At 41.2% G+C, this 21,883-nt stretch overlaps 2 protein-coding genes across 2 annotated transcripts in view; both read right to left on the bottom strand.

Moving 5' to 3' along the window:
* Positions 1-1,394: 1,394 nt before the first annotated feature.
* LOC119010682 (immunoglobulin lambda-1 light chain-like) lies at positions 1,395-21,805 on the bottom strand. Its single transcript, XM_037083039.1, has 6 exons — positions 21,763-21,805; positions 21,349-21,670; positions 15,999-16,039; positions 13,522-13,880; positions 13,280-13,460; positions 1,395-1,438 (listed from the first exon to the last, which is right to left on the bottom strand). Exons 1-5 carry the CDS (start codon positions 21,803-21,805, stop codon positions 13,344-13,346), a joined length of 882 nt encoding a protein of 293 aa, XP_036938934.1. The 3' UTR covers positions 1,395-1,438; positions 13,280-13,343.
* Positions 1,438-21,883, bottom strand: part of LOC119010669 (immunoglobulin lambda-1 light chain-like) — a 57,092-nt gene continuing 36,646 nt past the window's right edge. Inside the window, exons 7-9 of the mRNA XM_037083026.1 lie at positions 2,131-2,211; positions 1,700-1,777; positions 1,438-1,612 (exon numbers count right to left, since the gene is read on the bottom strand). Coding sequence (XP_036938921.1) covers positions 1,503-1,612; positions 1,700-1,777; positions 2,131-2,211 — 269 coding nt within the window. The 3' untranslated portion in view covers positions 1,438-1,502. The remainder of the gene's footprint in view (positions 1,613-1,699; positions 1,778-2,130; positions 2,212-21,883) is intronic.

The following is a 21,883-nucleotide window of genomic DNA, read 5'->3' as shown; positions in this document are numbered from 1 at the left end:
TGTGATTTGAAGCCTTAAACGTCTCCTTACATTTCTGTCATTTCACTGAATCATTTAATTTCTATGACACATCAAACCTTTTCCAGTACAAATACACACAGTACCCACCAGCAGAGATGTACTTCAACTAATACTGCAGTACTGTCTCAAGTGAAGTGACACAGTGCTGTGTAAAATAACAGGGCGGAGCTTCATAGTGTCGTCATGGCGACCGTCATGGGCATCACGTGGATGTCCACACAGAGAGGAGTTGATGAGTGTGTACAGCAGCAGATATGAATCTGTTCTCAGTGGTTATTAGGACTCAGAAAAAACTGTTGAGAGCCAACCAGCACTTCCTTTCCTGCAGCAGACGGGCTGTGTGGGTTTCTGCTCTGCAGCTTCCTCACCGTTAGCTGCACTTTTTCACATGAACAACACAACGACAGTTACAACAGTTACAGCGCTCAGTACTCACTGTCTCAGCTTCCATCTGTCTTATTCACCTGGGAGACAAACCTGGGAGCTGAGAAGCTGAAATAAAAGATCTGTTGATTCTGTTTGATTGATTCTGTAAAGGTGACAGTTTACTGACAGTTTCTGCAGCCTGACACCAACTTGGAAGGCGACTGATGAAGCTGCTGTGTGATCATTTTATAGCAGTTGTAGCTTGAAAGCAGCTCGCTCTGCTGTTTGTTCATGTGTGGAAACAACAGTGTCATCAGCGTAGAGTTTGACATCCACACTGACACAATTATAAAAGGGGCTCAGCACTGAACCTGGTCGCACAGCCACACCTACTGACTTGTATATAATAGCTCTATGTTTCTGTTTGCTTCTCTTTCTTTAGCTTTGTTGTCCTTGTTTAGCTGTATGCTAATATTCACATCTTCCTCTCCATTTGTTCTTGCTGCTGTGTGAAAGTATATTGAGAGCTAATTACAACCAGAGTCAAATGACTTGTAGGCGTCAACATACATGGTCCATGAAGTTGATTCTGTGTCTGATGATTTGCTCTGAAGACAAACTGAAATCCATAAAAACAAACTGTTTCTAAAACACACTGTGATTTTTCACTTTATTGAGAATGTTACAGTGAAAGAATTGAACAAAGCTGCCACACTCTGCATAATGTATTAAAAAGAAAGACAAGAAGAGAAAAATACTAAAACAATCAAATATCTAGCAGACAGCTAATGATTCAGCTTCATGTTCTATTATTATACAAGTCACAATTCAAAGTGGAAATAAACTAGAGGATGAAAATAACACTGTACCACAGAATTTATACTCAGTCACTGCAGATATATATGTGTATATATGTATTTATATATGTAGGATGACTGAATCTAACCTGTGCATCAAAAGATTCATTTTACCACCAACCACAAAACATGAACATTGACATTTGTGACTGCTGATCAAAGTGATCAATGAGACGAACTGATGAGATCTGATGGTGAGAAAAGGCGAGCAGAAAACAGTCAGTCAGCATGTGAGCAGCTGGTGGACGGTCCCTTGTTTCAGAGGATCCTCAGCAGAGAGAGTCCACAGCAGTACACCAGACTCTTCACTATCAGCACTGTGTAGAGCACACAGAGCAGCTTCACCCTGCACTGAGACTGGAAGGACACTGACACACACACACACACACAGACAGTGTTAGTTTCTTCAGAATGGTTCTCTGGTCAGTGATTGTCTTTGTACGTGAAGAACTCACCTGCTTGACGCTGCGCTACGATGGACTTGGGCAATTTGCTGGATGTGGTGTTGCTGATGTTTGTTGTCTCACCTGCAGCTGTATTCAAACATACAGTACATCCACACTGTTACACCACTGCATGAAGTCTGTTGTGTCATTCTACTGCATATAAAGTGGACACTGTACAAATAAGCTTCATTTAATCTAAGACCTGTTTTTAATTAGTAACAAGGTTTAACTGTAACATTAAGCAAAACTAATAATAATAATAATAATCATAATACTACTACTACTACTAATAGTCTGAGGCCTGAACATCACGGCCCTCCAACATTGTTTTTTTTTCCTTTTCCCGTGTATACAGAGATTCATTTACAATCTGTAAATCTTTTAATTGTTTTATGTAATGGAGACAAACTCCACAGTAACATATAACTAACAGAACTCACCTGCTTCAGGCTGCGTTACGATGGAGGTCGGTGGTGCGCTGGATGTGGTGGTGATGCTTCTGCTTGTTGTTTGAACTGCAGCTGTATTCAAACATACAGTACATCCACACTGTTACACCACTGCATGAAGTCTGTTGTGTCATTCTACTTCATATAAAGTAGACACTGTACAAATTAGAAAACAAAAACTGTACAAATTGGCAGATTAGAAGGTTCTTCTCCAGCAGCTTCTGCAACACTTTCCTGAGAGCATCTGGACAGTTACAGAGTCAATTAGCCTGATTATTATAGTACAACAAAAACATGTAGCTGCAGCAGACAGAGAAGGACAAACAGCTGCTGCAGCCTGCACACTGCTACTTACAGCAGTGAGTCAACATGACACGTTATTACCTACTTGTGATTATGCAGTAGGAAAGTACAAGAGGTTGCACTTCAATTAAATAGTCACACATGCCGGGCAATGTGTCTAATTATTGATCAGTGAATTTCGGCACAATGTGAAACAGTCTAGGTATGAGGAGGAACACTGAACAGCAGCAACAGCAGCAGGTGACCAGATAAGTTAACAGGCTCGACATTCAGATGATTCATAAACATCCTGAGCAGCTAACAAAGCTTCATTATCAGGCCTGTCACTCTCTCTCTGACCTGAGATCCACATCAGTAACCGTCCTCCACTTTCAATGTGCAGCACAGTCAGTGCTCATATGACACGACAACCCAAGTGCAGACCAGAGTCATGGCCAGGTCAAATGATTCTTTCTTTCTTTCTTCAGCACAACACACTCATTACCTTGTTCTGTTTGGCCCTCCACTGTGCCCCCCTCGTGCTGGACGGTGCAGCGGTATTTATACGTGTCGAGAGCGTCCCGATCAAGAGACAAGATGGTGGCGGTGCATCCCGAATCTGTGAGCTCCAGCTGCTCTCCCTCAGCAGGGAGCTGCTCCACCTGATTCTCCTTTCGTCTTTTCCAGGAGAAGCGGACCAGAGGAGGAAACATGGCTGAGGCCACACACAGCAGGGAGCTCCTCCCCTCCAGGTGGGCTCTGGATGCTGCTGGGTACACGCTCACCACGGGCTTCACTACCTGCTCATCTGAAGTTTGACAGCAGCAACAAGCAGCACAGACACACATTGACACAGTCAACAGCAGCTTCCAGCACTGCACTGCATTCAGTGTGATCCTGGAAACTACATGGACTCTGATCACTAAACTACTCATCAATACAGCACAAAGTTCAACACATAGACTGGATTCACCTGCACATCAAACACACTCATCATGTCATGTCATCATATGTTATATGGGGACAAACAACATTATGTGTTCAGCACTTCTTTCTTTCAATCTGCACATTCATCATTATTATGACTCTTACTAATAATAATATAACTTCATATTTTCATACAATGGAAAATCTTCATCTGTATCATGATAAAAGACAGATTATAATAAAGGACATATTTACCCTCAAGTTTAATACACGCTGACATTTTAATGTTTACATTATCCACCACATATTATAAATATTTATGAAAAATGCATCTTGAATTTCATGATTTCATAAATATTTACAGTTAATATAAAATAACAAATACATGTTTTCTCACGACTAATATGTAAAAAAAATGTAATTTAATATAATTATGAAAATGTTTCAAAATTTTATTTAAACATTATGTTGAAATAAATTTTCCAATGAATTAAATATTTAGGTTCACATGAAATACTTTTTAAAGTTATTACAACATGTCTAACATATTAAAGATTTGTGACCGTGTACTTTAGTCCAGCTGCTAAAGAAAAACAAATCAGTTCATCAATAATATTATAATTGTTTTCTTAGTATTTTTACATTAATTGACAATTACAATGAAATGTTCGGATTTGTTGAATATGTGTTATAAATACTTTGTAATATAATATGAAGAAAGGGGAGAATTTATTGATCCATTACAGGAACTTCACATGTGATCAAAAAAATGTGATAATATAACACAACATAATATGAAATAATATAATATAATATGATATTATATGTCTTTTTGAAAACAGTATGTTGTACACAATATTTACAATCACACACTGCCAATCAATTTACTTTTAACTATTTTAAATTAGGTTTGGAATATTTTTTTTGTTTAAATTATATGTAAAATATATACGAATATATTTAACATGATATATAAATCATTGTAAGTCAAACATAAAAACGGCACATTTTCATGTGCCGTTGTAAATAATACAATATATTTGTATATGTTTTTTTTTAAATATTTTACTGTAATTTCTATGTTTTATATTTATTGTAACATTTTATTCAGTATATGTTTGTCTTCATGTATAAATATATTTCACACTAAAATACATTTGTACCATCATATAGAATACATTTGGTCATTCATTAATCAATTATTATTGATCGTATACAACATATTTAAAATTATATGTTTTTCAAATACATTTACTGACATATATTAAATGATGTTTAGTATCACATATGATGATGTTTCATTAAAACAAGAGATGGTGCTGAATTACTGAGAGGATCAAATACTGTATATTTGTAACATTGTCAATATCAAACTTTTTCTCTATGAATCAGTTTGATCTCCTGCAGAAATAAAGAAGAACTTCAGCTGTGCAGTGAGATTTAAACATCTTTTCAGGAGTTATGAACCTTTTTATGGAACAATCACTGCACGGCTGCAAGAATTCTCTACTAATTATCAACAAACTAACATGTAAAGCCTGAAGCAGCAGAAACTCATTAAAAACACATTTTACACTTGTTCAATAAAACAACTGAAGGAAAATGAAGCTTTATTCTTACCTGTTACAACCAGTTTAGTTCCAGAGCCAAAGATGTAAAACCAGTGTCCTCCCACAGTGAGACAGAGTAATACAAAAACCTGTGTGCTGTTGAACGTGTCGGCTGAGGTGAACGAGTCCAAATGATGAAGCAGGATCATGTTTCAGCTCCATGATGTGTTTCTCTAATGTTCATATCAACATGACTGTCTCTTCTTTTATTGTCTTTTTAGACACACTAGCAGTGTTGCTCTGTGGATGCTGATGTCTGTCGCTCCACTACTTTAGTCCACATGGATTGGACCTGGACCAAAGGATGGATGGATGGACTGACATGACATTTTCTACAGACATTCTTGGTCCCCAGAGGATGAACTTCATTCATTGACTTTACTGATTCTGACTTGTTATCTAGCTCCACCAGCAGGTCCACCAGTTCCTGGTCCTCAGTTTGCGGCCCAGTCGACACCTGTTCCTGCTTCCTTGTCTGCAGGTCAGCAGACTGGCTCCAGAGCCGGACCGGCGGTCTTTCCTGATCCCCATCCAGACCTCCAGCTGCCGGCCTCCTGCTCTGCCTTGCAGCAGTCCTCTGTTCCTGTTCTGCAGCAACCTGTCTGAGCTGAGCTGCAGCTGTCTCCAGTTCCTGTGCTGAATCAGTCTCCTGTGGCTGTGGTTCTGTAACCTCTTGTTTTCCTGACTCTGACAGCTCCACCAGCTCCAGTGGCAGCTCCTGCCAAATTATTATTATCTTTATATTGACAGACTCGAGGTCCAGATATAAAAGAAACACACAATGTACAGACAAGCTGTCACACAGTGGTGAGGTTTTGTCGTGTCTGGGCCTTTTGTCTCATGAACTTCCTGTTTTATTTTGAAAGTCTAACTCCCCTCTCCTTTCAGGTCACTTCCTCTTGTGTCCCCGGTCTGAGTCATCCCTGATCCCTGATTGTTTCCACCTGTTCCTCTCTCCCTCATGTGTTAAATAGTCTGCGTCTTCGTTTGTCTTGTGCCTTGTTCACAGCCTTACCAAGCCAAGATCCCAAGTTTGTATATTCTACTTGAATCCTCTTAAATGAGTGACTTTTTGTTTGTTAAAATTTTCAGAATGAAACATAGATAATTTCATAGTCATTTGTTTGCGTCTGTTGGAGTGCCTCTTTTTGTTGATAGTTTTTATAACCAGCTGATAGAGCAGTTTATGTTTATAGTCATTTGCTTTCCTCCTTTGGAGTGATTTTCTGTTAAGTTATTTCTAGCCCCAGTGTGCCAGCGTAGTTCAGTTATAGTCTTTTCTTTACCTCCTTGGGGAGTGATTTTGTGTTATTTTTTGGTTTGATTTTAAGGTCGTTTGCCTCCTTGTTGGTTCTGTTTTGTCTCTTTTGAGATTAGATAAGTGTGGTTTCATAGCCATTTCTTTGTCAGCTTGTTCAGGTGTGAATTTCAAAATAAAAGCCTGCTTGAATTGCCCTTATTCTGCATCTGAGTCCTCTATTCTGCCCAGGCCTGACACAAACATAAGTTTACACAGACATATGTCCTTATTGGTTAAAAAAAACATGCAAATATTGGTTTTAGTATTTCCAAAACCTGGAAGAATATCTTTTTCTAGCCAACATAAATTTATACATATAATTCATAAGTAATGCCTGAAAAATGGGAACATTACTGTTGCAGCTTTCAATCCCTTAAAAGTCTCTTGAGAGGTAGAGAATAGGTCCTGTGTATTTATATGATCACGCTGCTGCTGATGCAGAGAAGCACGCTGAGTCCCGGTAAGCTTCAGGGCATTTAATAACAGAAGAGCTACTACAGCGGCTTTCAGATTACACGCGCACATTTGGATATTTAGAAAACATGTACATTGTTTTCATATATGCATCAAAACGATCAAATTTCAACAAAGGCGGTCAACAAAACTGATGGCTACCTAACTCACCTCTCTCCTCCTCCAGTGCAGGTGATACAGCCCCTATTGTAACCTGCTATGGTGTCCATGTGACCCAAGCACCACATATCACCGTGGCAACCAGACAAAACAAATGCAAACCCAAATAATCCTCAAAACAATGTGTGGCTCCTACAATTACAGTTCACAAACATCTTGCTGGCACTTTCCCACCTTGGATACTTTAACAAGATTCTAAGAGCAACATTAAATGCCACCTTAATCTCATTCATCTTTGCTTTACTATGGCTACAGTATAAGTGTGCTGTGTAAAGTGGAGTGGTGCTCATTGTTCTTGTAATCTATCTTGTTACACATAATAGTATCAATTGGTATATGAATATCACTGAGACTTCGATCAGTCAGGGAGTTACACTTCCAGAGATCATATTCTGTGAGTCTTGCCCAGTCACCTTTCCTTTGTTCAAGTGGCAAGTCACCAAGCTACCAGCCCAAACCCACGCTGCAGCCACAGCCTGGCTACCAACCCAGGCCTCAGTCTCAACCCCAGTACCTGCCAGTGGCCCTCAGTCGGCGGCCTGGCCGACACCTTCCAGCGGCCCCCAGTCGGCGGCGCGGCCGACACCTGCCAGTGGCCCTCAGTCGGTGGTCCAGATGGAGCCAGTCCCTCCTCCTCGGTCGGAGGCCCGGCCGAGGCCTGTTCCTGCTCCTCGGTCAGAGGCCCGGCCGAGGCCTGTTCCTGCTCCCCTGTCGGAGGCCCGGTCGGAGGCCCGGTCGGAGGCCCGGTCGGAGGCCCGGTCGAGTCCCATGCCAAGACCAAGCCCTGTTCCTGCTCCTCTGTCAGTGGCACGGCTAAGTCCCATGCCAAGTCTGAGGCCTTTGTCCTCGCCACAGACCTCCGGATCACCTTCGTCCTCGCCACAGACCTCCAGTGCGCGATCGTCTTCGTCGCCGGCCACCAGAACATCGTCAGCCTCTAGTGGGTCCCAGCCCACGTCTCCAGCCTCTAGTGGGTCCCAGCCCACGTCCCTGGCCTCCAGTGGGTCCCAGTCCTCGCCTCCACCCTCCTGTTTGTTTGGACCTATAATGTCACAAACACTTCAACATTGCATTGCACTTTCTCCCGGCCGTCTGTCCAAGGTGTAAGCCACACGTGTTAAATGACACAACTTTCATGAAGATAATAGTCCAGGCTTCACAGCAATAGTTGCCCCAGTGTCAGACACACAATCATTCTTTGTTGCAGTGACAGTTTTGATATCCACTGGTTTGTGCACTTCATAAAAGGGCCGCACAAAGACACCCTCTGGCCAAAGTTGTGGTTCGTATATTTCGGCCACATCATTGCATTCAGCAGTGACTTTTAATGAGTTATATCACCTCTGGGCACTGTCTATTTTTTGACAGCTTCCATCATGATGTAGTTTGTCTTTCAGGTACCGAGCCAATGCTTCTGAATTTACATCAGGTGAGAATGTTGTAGGGAACACACTCACCTGTTTAGTCTTTACAACCTGTATGGATCCCCTGCACTGGTTCCAACAATGCTGCTTCGGTCTCAGCAGGATTTGGAGAAACGTGTCCATGCATTTATCTTCAGCAGACTCAACTATTGTAACAGTGTCTTTACAGGACTCTCTGAATCCATCAGACAGCTGCAGCTGATTCAGAACGCTGCTGCTCGAATCCTAACAAGGACCAAAGAAGTGGATCACATCACTCCAGTTCTTAGACGTTTACACTGACTTCATGTCAGTCATAGAATAGATTTCAAAATCCTGCTGTTGGTTTATAAAGCAATGAAAGGTTTCAGGCCAAAATACATTTCTGATCTGCAGCCACGTCATGAACCATCTAGACCTCTGAGATCTTCAGGTTCAGGTCTGCTTTCAGTCCCTCGAGTCAGAACTAAACCTGGAGAGGCAGCATTCAGTTATTATGTGCCACATATCGGAACAAACTCCCTGAAAACTGCAGGTCTGCTCCGACTCTCACCTCTCTTAAATAAAGACTGAAGACCTTTCTGTTTGCCGCTGCTTTTAATTGAAGCAATTTTAGAGCTTTGAACTGCACAATGACTTTTATTTTCAATCATTTCAATATTGTAGTGGAAACCTCTGTCAACGTGTTGTTGAAACCATCTCAGCAATAACATTCATCACATCTTTGGACAACGACTAATTTCCCCTATTTTGTTTCAAAATCAGAAACCTAAAAACAGGAAATGACTCGTTGACTGATGTTCGGTGCTTTGCAGTGGACACGACTGTGCTGTCAGACGCACACCAAGCACTGGAGACAGTTCAGTCTCTGCACACACACTCTGCCTTCTCCAGTCAGCTCACCTGGATCATCGTCACCACCTGTGAATATGGATTGTATGATTTATGAAAGCACAAAAAACATTTAAGTTTTTGTTTTTGGACACATGAAGCAGTCAGTGTGATCGAACACACCAGAAAGTTTCTTGTGTGCACAAGAAATGTTTAACTCTTGTTTTTTCCCCATGTCTCTTTAAATCTCCTTAACAAAGTGGTCAGTCAGTGATGTGGATATATCACCACTGGACATCTCACTTAACCTCCTGGCTGGAATAAACTCAGAATATTCATATAAAGACATGATGAAGACTTAAGAACTTTGAGATCGCCTCACAACGGGACGCCGCCCAGAGATCACCAGTCAGCTCTGTAGATGTGATGGGGACGACTACGCTGGTCTCAGGATCAGATCAAGTTCCTTCGGGACTCAAGGCAAAATCTGAAATGAAGAATAGCTCTGTTGTTGTTATTCCCAGTTACCATTCATGAGCACAGCAGCTACAATCAGTCAGGGAGTAATTTCACATTGTTGTTTTTTTCCCTGCGTTTCCGATGTTAAAACAAAAAGCTGGATGTGAATCGTTTTGTGTTGTTTTTTCGTTTTCGACTTAAAAACTGAAATCAAATGGCCTCAAAGTACACAGACTGACATGTGTCCAAGATTTGTCTTTTAAATGGCCTGAAGTGAAATGATGTGGTGAAATGTGCTGAAAGGTGTTAAACAACAAGTGCTGCTGGAAGTGTTTTCATTCAGAGCACATTAGTGTTGTGAGGGACGGATGGACTTTATTCAGCAGCAGGACGTTGGGCTGTAAATATTTGATTCTGTCTGATATCATTTTATTTAGATATTCTGAAGCATGTTTGTTGTTTTACTGATTCATCTGGATTATGTTTGAGTTTGTACTTGAATTATTTTCCTCTTTATTTTCTCATCGTGTTTGTGTTTGTCTCCTTTTTCCTCTCTGTGTGAAACAACAATAAACCTGCTGGAATATCTGATCAACATATAAATAAATAGAATATGAAATAAATCCCTCAGTTCAGTGTGTTTGTGACTGTGGCTGAGATGGAGGTGAAACATGTGAACCTGGGCTGTGGTTTACTGCTCTCTTCCTGTCACAAACACTGTTTGACGTCTGTTCATCTGTTGGTTTTTGTTGAGGCTGCTCGGATCATTTCTCACTGTGGGATCACTCTTATAACAGGAGCAGTAGTAGGTGGCTGAATGAAGGAGTTTAACTCTCTGGATCTCCAACTCCCAGCCGTTCTGATTGTTTACAGCTGAGAAATCATTTATCTGAGGATGAGTACTGTACGACTTATCTATGTTACCATTACTCTTGTCAATATCAAAAATCACTCTGAATGTTTCTGTGTCTTTCTTCTGGTACCAGTATACAAAGTTGTCGTCACACTGCTCAGTTCCTCGACAGCTGAAGGAGACGTCTCCATCAACTCTCCTGGTCAATGTTAAATCGTCCTGAATCAGCTGTGCTGCCATGGCAACCAGCGCTGTAGAGAAGCAGACAGATAGATGAAGGTGAGTGTGACAGCGTTTGTTCCAGGTGGACTTTGTTGGCTCCTGATTGGCTGGAAACACTCACCTGAACACAGACAGCACAGAGCAGCAGCTGGGAGGAAAAGCATTTTGTGCAGTGGTGTTTCCTCTGGTGAACCTGGGGAGAAGTGGCGCTCTGACGCAGCTGAGGCCAAACCAGGACGAGCTGCCAGATCAGACGAGGGCCACGTGGTTTCTAACAGGTCCTCAGAGCTCCCATCAGCCCCTGCGGCTCACAGATAAGGCCGCCGCTGCCGATCGACGGCTCGGCTGAAGCTGTCGTGTGATAGAAATAGAAACACACATTCATGTGAGCAGCAACACATTCAGGTTGGTGGTGACTTTAGTAGCACAGACTGTTATCTGTTGTTGAACAGCTGTGATGAAAAGACAAAAGGACAAATCCACAAAACTCCTCAAATGTGATTTGAAGCCTTAAACGTCTCCTTACATTTCTGTCATTTCACTGAATCATTTCATTTCTATGACACATCAAACCGTTTCCAATACAAATACACACAGTACCCACCAGCAGAGATGTACTTCAACTGATACTGCAGTACTGTCTCAAGTGAAGTGACACAGTGCTGTGATCAGTTGGACTTCTATAGTTATAGTTAGTATAGTACATGTCAGAGTGATATGACTCCATCTACTGTAACAAGCAGCAGCAGAATAATATAGTAATAATATAGTTCATAATATAGTTGCAGTAGAAAAAGGATTTGAAGTATTTTAAGAAGTAGTACCAACAATAATGCCAGTAATACTCCTCATTTACTGCTGTGGGTTTTTTATCCACTAGATGTCACTGTGGGTTTTTCACCAGTAAAATAAGAGGGCGGAGCGTCATCGTGTCGTCATGGTGACCGTCATCAGCATCACGTGGATGTCCACACAGAGAGGAGTTGATGAGTGTGTACAGCAGCAGATATGAATCTGTTCTCAGTGGTTATTAGGACTCAGAAAAAACTGTTGAGAGCCAACCAGCACTTCCTTTCCTGCAGCAGACGGGCTGTGTGGGTTTCTGCTCTGCAGCCTCCTCACCGTTAGCTGCACTTTTTCACATGAACAACACAACGACAGTTACAACAGTTACAGCGCTCAGTACTCACTGTCTCAGCTTCCATCTGTCTTATTCACCTGGGAGACAAACCTGGGAGCTGAGAAGCTGAAATAAAAGATCTGTTGATTCTGTTTGATTGATTCTGTAAAGGTGACAGTTTACTGACAGTTTCTGCAGCCTGACACCAACTTGGAAGGCGACTGATGAAGCTGCTGTGTGATCATTTTATAGCAGTTGTAGCTTGAAAGCAGCTCGCTCTGCTGTTTGTTCATGTGTGGAAACAACAGTGTCATCAGCGTAGAGTTTGACATCCACACTGACACAATTATAAAAGGGGCTCAGCACTGAACCTGGTGGCACAGCCACACCTACTGACTTGTATATAATAGCTCTATGTTTCTGTTTGCTTCTCTTTCTTTAGCTTTGTTGTCCTTGTTTAGCTGTATGCTAATATTCACATCTTCCTCTACATTTGTTCTGGCTGCTGTGTTAAAGTATATCGAGAGCTAATTCCAACCAGAGTCAAATGACTTGTAGGCGTCAACATACATGGTCCATGAAGTTGATTCTGTTTCTGATGATTTGCTCTGAAGACAAACTTAAATCCATAAAAACAAACTGTTTCTAAAACACACACTGTGATTTTTCACTTTATTGAGAATATTACACTGAAAGAATTGAACAAAGCTGCCACACTCTGCATAATGTATTAAAAAGAAAGACAAGAAGAGAAAAATACTAAAACAATCAAATATCTAGCAGACAGCTAATGATTCAGCTTCATGTTCTATTATTATACAAGTCACAATTCAAAGTGGAAATAAACTAGAGGATGAAAATAACACTATACCACAGAATTTATACTCAGTCACTGCAGATGACTGCTGATCAAAGTGATCACTGGCCGTTTTTAGACAGAGCACCAAGCCACCAATTTGTCGTCCTTCTGGCAGCTCCGTCCGCGGTTTTAGAAAGAGGGCGGCAAATTGGGGGTCTGTTTTGGTCCGCCTCTGAGGGTACACTTATTTCTGCCTCCTTGCTATCTAAAAACGAGGTGGAAATGTGCCGGCATCTGCGTGAGATGGGTGGAGGTGTAAATGACCAGCACTGTTGTGCGACCCACAGCCTGGGAGTATTAAAACCAAAACACAGCAGATCACAGCTGTCGGCAAGTTAAGGATGGTCGCTACTTTCAAATTAAAAGCCTCCCAGCTAATAACCCAGATCTAAACTCATATGGGGTGCAATGTAAAGCTCTTATTTTGAAGACAAATTCTAGGTCACTGTTCACAGCCCAACTTGAGCTTCACGTCACGTCACAAGTTTATGCCTTCCTCAGAGGCGGCTTTTGGAAAAGGAGGAATATTACGCCTCGGTTTTAGAAAGACAGGCCAACACATTGCCGCCCTGACCTTGGAGCAAATGTGCCGTCTTTCCTATCTAAAAAGGGCTGATGAGATGAACTGATGAGATCTGATGGTGAGAAAAGGCGAGCAGGAAACAGTCAGTCAGCATGTGAGCAGCTGGTGGACGGTCCCTTGTTTCAGAGGATCCTCAGCAGAGAGAGTCCACAGCAGTACACCAGACTCTTCACTATCAGCACTGTGTAGAGCACACACAGCAGCTTCACCTGGTGCTGACATGGTCCAAGAGCTGGAACCTCTGAAACAGAAAAGAGTCCAAAAGAAATGTCAGTCCTCTGCTCCTCTGCTGTCTTTGACAGCGTCTCCACATGAAGCTGGATCACTGCTGAACACAGTCACCAAGCCTTCATTACCTTGTTCTGTTTGGACCTCATCTCTGCCCCCCTCGTGCTGGACCGAGCAGCGGTATTTATACGTGTGGCGAGCGTCCCTGTCAACCAGCAAGATGGCGGCGGTGCGTCCCGACTCTCTGAGCTCCAGCTGCTCTCCCTCAGCAGGGAGCCACTGCTCCTGATTCTCCTTTCGTCTTTTCCAGGAGAAGCGAACCAGAGGAGGAAACATGGCTGAGGCCACACACAGCAGGGAGCTCCTCCCCTCCAGGTGGGCTCTGGATGCTGCTGGGTACACGCTCACCACGGGCTTCACTACCTGCTCACCTGAAGTTTGACAGCAGCAACAAGCAGCACAGACACACATTGACACAGTCAACAGCAGCTTCCAGCACTGCACTGCATTCAGTGTGATCCTGGAAACTACATGGACTCTGATCACTAAACTACTCATCAATACAGCACAAAGTTCAACACATAGACTGGATTCACCTGCACATCAAACACACTCATCATGTCATGTCATCATATGTTATATGGGGACAAACAACATCATGTGTTCAGCACTTCTTTCTTTCAATCTGCACATTCATCATTATTATGACTCTTACTGATAATAATATAACTTCATATTTTCATACAATGGAAAATCTTCATCTGTATCATGATAAAAGACAGATTATAATAAAGGACATATTTACCCTCAAGTTTAATACACGCTGACATTTTAATGTTTACATTATCCACCACATATTATAAATATATCTTTTAAATGCATCTTAAATGTAATCATTTTCATAAATGTTTACAGTTAATATAAAATAACAAATACATGTTTTCATATGACTGATATGTAAAAAGATGTAATTTAATATAAAAGAAGGTTTAATGATATAAAATATGATATAATATAATGTTTCAAAACTTTATTTAAACATCATGTTGAAATATATTTTACAATGAAATATATATTTACATGCACATGAAATACCTTTTAAAGTTATTACAACATGTCTAACATGTTACAGATTTGTGACCGTGTACTTTAGTCCAGCTGCTAAAGAAAAACAAATCAGTTCATCAATAATATTATAATTGTTTTCTTAGTATTTTTACATTAATTGACAATTACAATGAAATGTTCGGATACGTCAAATATGAGTTATACTTACTTTGTAATATAATATGAAGAAAAGTGAGAATTTATTGATCCATTACAGGAACTTCACATGTGATCAAAAAAATGTGATAATATAACACAACATATTATGAAATAATATAATATAATATGATATTATATGTCTTTTTGAAAACAGTATGTTGTACACAACATTTACAATCACACGCTGCCAATCAATTTACTTTGAACTATTTTAAATTAGGTTTGGAATTTTTTTTTTATTTAAATTACATGTAAAATATATATGAATATATTTAACATGATATATAAATTAAGTCAGTAAGTCAAACATAAAAAAGACACATTTTCATGTGCCGTTGTAAATAATACGATATATTTGTATATGGTTTTTTTTATATTTTACAGTAATTTGTACGTTTTATATTTATTGTAACATTTTATTCAATGTTATTTTATTCATGTATAAATATATTTCACACTAAAATACATTTGCACCATCATATAGAATACATTTGGCCATTCATTAATCAATTATTAATGATCCTATGCAACATATTTAAAATTATATGTTTTTCAAAGACATTTACTAACAATATTTACCATCATACGTTTACACAATATATTTACTTTTAAATTGTGCAAGGCTTCATTTACTATTAATTGTTACATTTACATTAAAATCAGAATAACATGGAAACACATATATGTGTGTAACATTATATAACATCTGATATCACATCTTGAATTATATAAATTTATGTGCATATATTCTATTTATTGTAACATCATGTTCAGTATGTGTTTGTCTTCATGTATGAATATATCTCACACTAAAATACATTTGTACCATCATATGAAACACATTTGACCATTTATTAATGAATTATTAAAGATCCTATACAACATATTTAATATTATATGTTCATCAAATACATTTACTGACATATATTAAATGATGTTTAATATCATATGTGATGTTGTTTTATAAAAACAAGAGATGGTGCTGAATTACTGAGAGGATCAAATACTGTATATTTGTAACATTGTCACTATCAAACTTTTTCTCTATGAATCAGTTTGATCTCCTGCAGAAATAAAGAAGAACTTCAGCTGTGCAGTGAGATTTAAACATCTTTTCAGGAGTTATGAACCTTTTTATGGAACAATAGCTGCACGGCTGCAAGAATTCTCTACTAATTATCAACAAACTAACATGTAAAGCCTGAAGCAGCAGAAACTCATTAAAAACACGTTTTACACTTGTTCAATAAAACAACTGAAGGAAAATGAAGCTTTATTCTTACCTGTTACAACCAGTTTAGTTCCAGAGCCAAAGATGTAAAACCAGTATCCCCCCACAGTGAGACAGAGTAATACAAAAACCTGTGTGCTGTTGAACGTGTCGGCTGAGGTGAACGAGTCCAAATGATGAAGCAGGATCATGTTTCAGCTCCATGATGTGTTTCTCTAATGTTCATATCAACATGACTGTCTCTTCTTTTATTGTCTTTTTAGACACACTAGCAGTGTTGCTCTGTGGATGCTGATGTCTGTCGCTCCACTACTTTAGTCCACATGGATTGGACCTGGACCAAAGGATGGATGGATGGACTGACATGACATTTTCTACAGACATTCTTGGTCCCCAGAGGATGAACTTCATTCATTGACTTTACTGATTCTGACTTGTTATCTAGCTCCACCAGCAGGTCCACCAGTTCCTGGTCCTCAGTTTGCGGCCCAGTCGACACCTGTTCCTGCTTCCTTGTCTGCAGGTCAGCAGACTGGCTCCAGAGCCGGACCGGCGGTCTTTCCTGATCCCCGTCCAGACCTCCAGCTGCCGGCCTCCTGCTCTGCCTTGCAGCAGTCCTCTGTTCCTGTTCTGCAGCAACCTGTCTGAGCTGAGCTGCAGCTGTCTCCAGTTCCTGTGCTGAATCAGTCTCCTGTGGCTGTGGTTCTGTAACCTCTTGTTTTCCTGACTCTGACAGCTCCACCAGCTCCAGTGGCAGCTCCTGCCAAATCTCTCGGGGGGGCAACTGTTGTGATGATGTCTAAGGTGACTCAGGGAAATGAAGGCAGCTGATATTGTCATGTTGCAGTGAACTATTTGTATAGTTTGGATGAACATTACACAGTGATCATCAACAGATGGGTCGACAATCATGAGTTCACCCTCAAGACCCCTTTAGATGTAAAGGTAACTACATGTTAGAGCTAATAAAGGACAGTGGCACTGGGCCTGATGATGTGCAATTAATAAAACTATTTACAGTTCAACTGTTGACGAGATATAAATGCAGCGTTGGGAGAAGAAACTGTTCTTCAGTCTGTTTGTTTCAGATCTGATAGATCTATATCTCTTCCCAGAGGGCAGGGGTGTAAATGTCTCTGAGAGGGGGTGGTGTCGTCCCGATGACACGCTCTGCTTGTCCTCACCACCCTCTGCAGGTCCTTCCTGTCCCGTGTTGTGCAGCTGGAGAAACACTGTGCAGCAGCAGGTCAGGAGGCTTTCTGTCACTGACTGATAGAAGTTGGTCAGCAGTTGTTGAGGGAGGTGAGCGTGCTTTAGCTTTCTGAGGAAGTAATGTCTCGGCTGGGCCTTCACCGTCTGATGAGAGATGTAAGTACGATGAAAATTTAAATGAAACAAAAACACTCCGAAGAGGACAGCACACAGGCTATGAAAATTATCTACACTAAGTATATACAAAAGGTACAACAAAAAGTGCTCCACAAGGAGGAAATCAAATGGTTATGAAAGATTTTAAACTGAAAATCAAATCCTAATCAGAAAACTATTAAATCAAAATCACTCTTCTCAAGAGGAACAAATACAGAAAATAAAACTTGGCAATACTTCATTTGAGGAATGCAAGCCCGAATCCTGACGGCCCAGGCTGATCAGGATGATCCCGATGAAAGTCTGTCATGAGGTTGGTGTCTATGATGTGACGGGATGGTACCCATTGCCTGCCCTGGCCCTGGTTATGAACTGCCAACAGTCGCTTCACTTTGTACACTGGACCTCCTTCAATGACCTTGGATGGTGGTGGGGGCGTGGTGATCAGCACCATCTTGCTTTCCTTGACTGGCTTGACTTGACTTACATGGAAGGTTGGGTGTACCCGAAGGGACCGGGGCAGATGCAGTCGAACAGGCGCAGGACCAATAATCCTAGTGATGGGGAAGGGACCCACGAACTGAGGAGCTAACTTCTTGGATGGGACTTTGAGGTTCAAATCCTTCGCTGACAGCCATACTCTCTGACCCTGCTGATAGTTGGGAGCAGGACGCCTTCTAAGATCTGCCGTCCTTTCAACCTAGTCTCCCTGGCAGATCAGTACCTGTCGGGCGGCTGCCCAGATGCGTCGGCAACATCGAACCCATGGCGTAGGCGGAGGGAACCGACACTTCCATTTCATTGTCTGGAAACAGCGGGGGGTGCTAACCTAGGGCACAATGAAAGGGAGAAAGACCAGTAGCAGAGGTGGGCAACGAATTGTGAGCATACTCTACCCAGACCAGGTGTTTGCTCCATGTCGAAGGATGTCCTTAGGAAATCCGTGGACTCGAAACACATGGTTCATCATTTCCTCTGCCGTCTCCTTGGCGGATGGTAACTGGTGTGCCACTGCTGTGGTGTGCCAGTGTTTAGGATGAGAGTGGATGATGTGCGGCCTCCCATCCTGACGTTTTGTGGTCTGTTGCTAAGACAGTCCAGTATCCATATGCACAGTGAACTGTCTAGACCCAGGTTGCTCACTTTGAGGGGGATGACCCTGTTGAATACTCAGCTGAAGTCCACAAACAGCACTCTTACATATGTGTTGGGCTGGTCCAGGTGTGTAAGGGCTGTGCTGACAGCATCCTCTGTCCACCTGCTACTTGAAGATTTCTATTTGATGTTACTTTATGTTTCTACCCAGAGGCAGATATTTAACTCTACTCCACTACATTTGTCTGACAACTTTAGTTACTTTTAACTTTTCAGATTACAGATTTTCATCACCTTCCTGTCCAGTGAAAACCATGAATCTCCAGATGTGTTGCTGTTGAACGTTTGTGATAAACTGAAGGAGGAAGTGTTCCTTTATGTGTTGACTTCTCTCTTCCTTTTCTCTTCCTTTTCTCTTCCTTCTTCAGCTGAATAAACTCTTATAGAATATGATGCATTGCAGCAGATTAAACTAGCCAACAGTGCATAAAGTAGTTACAGTGAGCTCAACCTGCAGTAAAATGGCACATCACATTAATGCAGCTGCAATATTAATCCAGAAACATCATATATAAGAGGAGAGCTCTGACCATGTTACTGCAAAGATTCACGGTGATACGACTTCCCTCCCTCAGTAGAAACTTCCTGATAGTTAAACTTGCTCTGGTGTGTCTAATTTTTTAATTGTCAGGTCATCCTGAATACTGAGCTGTATTTCTCTGAACAGCACAATGAATTTGTAGCTCTGAGTTGTGGTTACGTTAGCCATGTTGACTTGACTGTGGGGGCTCGGGAAGTCACATTCTCCGGACTACAAAATTGGTGGGCGTGACTCGGGAAATCTCGTTAGAGAGACTACAGGAAACACCGAACATGACTTGTTGAAGTCACGTGAAAACACGAATTCAGAGGTGATGATTCTGATTCTGCTGAATCATATACCTTGAATTAAAAAATGGCGGGAGTAAGTGTGCTGACCAAAGATGATCATTGCACAAATACGTAAAATTTGAACAGTCGTCTTTGGCTTCATTTGCACTTTGATCACACCCGAGGTGAATTTGGAGGGGTTAGACCCACAGATCCTAAAAAGGGAGTTGTGTTACCAAGAGGCGTCTGCCTGTGCAGTCAGTAAGAAGGAAAATCGCTAGACACGTATGTTACAGTGGGGTTGTTGACTATAGGTCTCCAACAGATCGCTCATAAGATTACATATGTGTATTACCCGGGATATATATGCATGGAGGTGTGTGTGCGGATGTGTGAGTTAGTAAAAGGAAAGAAGCTAAGCGAGAGCTTACCAGACAACAAAGAATAACACAACGACCATACGGTGCACTATGGTCATCTCTCCCTCAACCAGTTGCGAATCGAAGTTCGCTCATCATCTGCTGAATACAACGTACTGTTATCACACACAGCAGCAAAACTGGAGCTTTGATGAAGAAGTTTTCTCTGACTCTCTCTGGACCATTGTTCCTCTGAATCCTGCCATTCTGTCAGTTTGACAGGATTCTGAATACTTTCTGTTCAAACTCGGGTCGGTCAGTTATTCTAGAAGCATTTTTTGTTATATTTACAGAAAATGTGTGAACATCCTGACAGCAATCAATAAATCAAACACTCTGACAGATAACAGAGAATAAATCCAGTATCTGTGGCTGCTGCAGGCCTCTAATAAGCCCGTCCAATGGTTTTATTGGACCCGTATGAAATGATTGGACAGGCTACCTGTCTGTCTACATCTGTACCTGTCTGTCTGCTCACTCTGACCTTTGCACTCTGCATCACTGTGTATGACCGGAGTCTTCCACAGGACCAGGTGATGTTTTGCTAAAGCTGTTAGCGAGCTAGTGGAACACGATGCTGATCAAATCTGAACACCAAACACATTTTAGTGCCAGATCCGTTGTTACCAGCCTGGTCTGTGTATCTTTTGGTCATTTGATTTTCTTTTCAGAAACGGATATTAAAAAACAAAAAACTAGTGGTTATTTCATTTTGGTTTTAAATTTAAAAAATGAGATTGAAATACAAGCCATTTTTCTTTTTCATGGTCAAAAAGGGATGAGTCAAATTTGGAAAATCTATTTCATATAACAAAAAATAAAATCACTAGAAAACGGAAATGGAAAAAAAAGCCTGTTTTTTCATATTCTGAGACTGGATGTTGTCATTTACAGGACGATGCTGTGCAGAAGAAACAGGAGGCTACAGCAAGTTAATCTACCAGGACACATGGACATGGAACTATGAAACTACAATCAGTCAATGAGTAATTTGTCATTGTTTTGGTTTCTAATTTCAAAACGAAAACTGGACACAAATGCTTTCCTATTTCTTTGATTTTTGACTTCAAAAAGGAAATCTAATGGCTGCAAAGTACACAGACTGATATGTGTCCAAGATTTGTCTTTTAAAATGTCCTGAAGTGAAATGATGTGGTGAAATGTGCTGAAAGGTGTTAAACAACAAGTGCTGCTGGAAGTGTTTTCATTCAGAGCACATTAGTGTTGTGAGGGACGGATGGACTTTATTCAGCAGCAGGACGTTGGGCTGTAAATATTTGATTCTGTTTGATATCATTTTATTGAAATATTCTGAAGTATGTTTGTTGTTTTACTGATTCATCTGGATTATGTTTGAGTTTGTAATTGAATTATTTTCCTCTTTATTTTCTCATTGTGTTTGTGTTTGTCTCCTTTTTTCTCTCTGTGTGAAACAACAATAAACCTGCTGGAATATCTTATCAACATATAAATAAATAGAATATGAAATAAATCCCTCAGTTCAGTGTGTTTGTGACTGTGGCTGAGATGGAGGTGAAACATGTGAACCTGGGCTGTGGTTTACTGCTCTCTTCCTGTCACAAACACTGTTTGACGTCTGTTCATCTGTTGGTTTTTGTTCAGGCTGCTCGGATCATTTCTCACTGTGGGGAACTCTTCCAACAGGCGCAGTAGTAGGTGGCTGAATGAAGGAGTTTAACTTTCTCGATCTTCAACCCACAGCCGTTCTGATCATTCACAGCTGAAAAATCGTTTACTTGAGGATGACTGAACCTGTAATCTATATTACATCTGCTCTTGTCAATACGAAGAATCCTTGTGAATGTTTCTGTGTCTTTCTTCTGGTACCAGACGACTGGCCAGTTGCTGTAACACTGGCCAGTTCCTCGACAGCTGAAGGAGACGTTTCCATCAACTCTCCTGGTCAGTGTTAAATCGTCCTGAATCAGCTGTGCTGCCATGGCAACCAGCGCTGTAGAGAAGCAGACAGATAGATGAAGGTGAGTGTGACAGTGTTTGTTCCAGGTGGACTTTGTTGGCTCCTGATTGGCTGGAAACACTCACCTGAACACAGACAGCACAGAGCAGCAGCTGGGAGGAAAAGCATTTTGTGCAGTGGTGTTTCCTCTGGTGAACCTGGGGAGAAGTGGCGCTCTGACGCAGCTGAGGCCAAACCAGGACGAGC

This window comes from Acanthopagrus latus, chromosome 21 (genome assembly GCF_904848185.1).
Source record: "Acanthopagrus latus isolate v.2019 chromosome 21, fAcaLat1.1, whole genome shotgun sequence".
Classification (NCBI taxonomy): Eukaryota; Metazoa; Chordata; class Actinopteri; order Spariformes; family Sparidae; genus Acanthopagrus; species Acanthopagrus latus.
Note: the sequence above shows the minus strand (reverse complement) of the source record. Positions and strands in the feature narration are given on the sequence as shown.

Excerpts from the sequence above, each read along its gene's own strand:
- LOC119010682 (XM_037083039.1), bottom strand. The coding sequence starts at position 21,805 with ATGCTTTTCCTCCCAGCTGCTGCTCTGTGCTGTCTGTGTTCAG. Across the intron at positions 16,040-21,348 it reads TGCGCCTGTTGGAAGAGTTC|GTTTTACATCTTTGGCTCTG; the intron begins CCCACAGTGAGA and ends GGGGGGATACTG. Across the intron at positions 13,461-13,521 it reads CAGCTTCATGTGGAGACGCT|GTTCCAGCTCTTGGACCATG; the intron begins GTCAAAGACAGC and ends TCTGTTTCAGAG.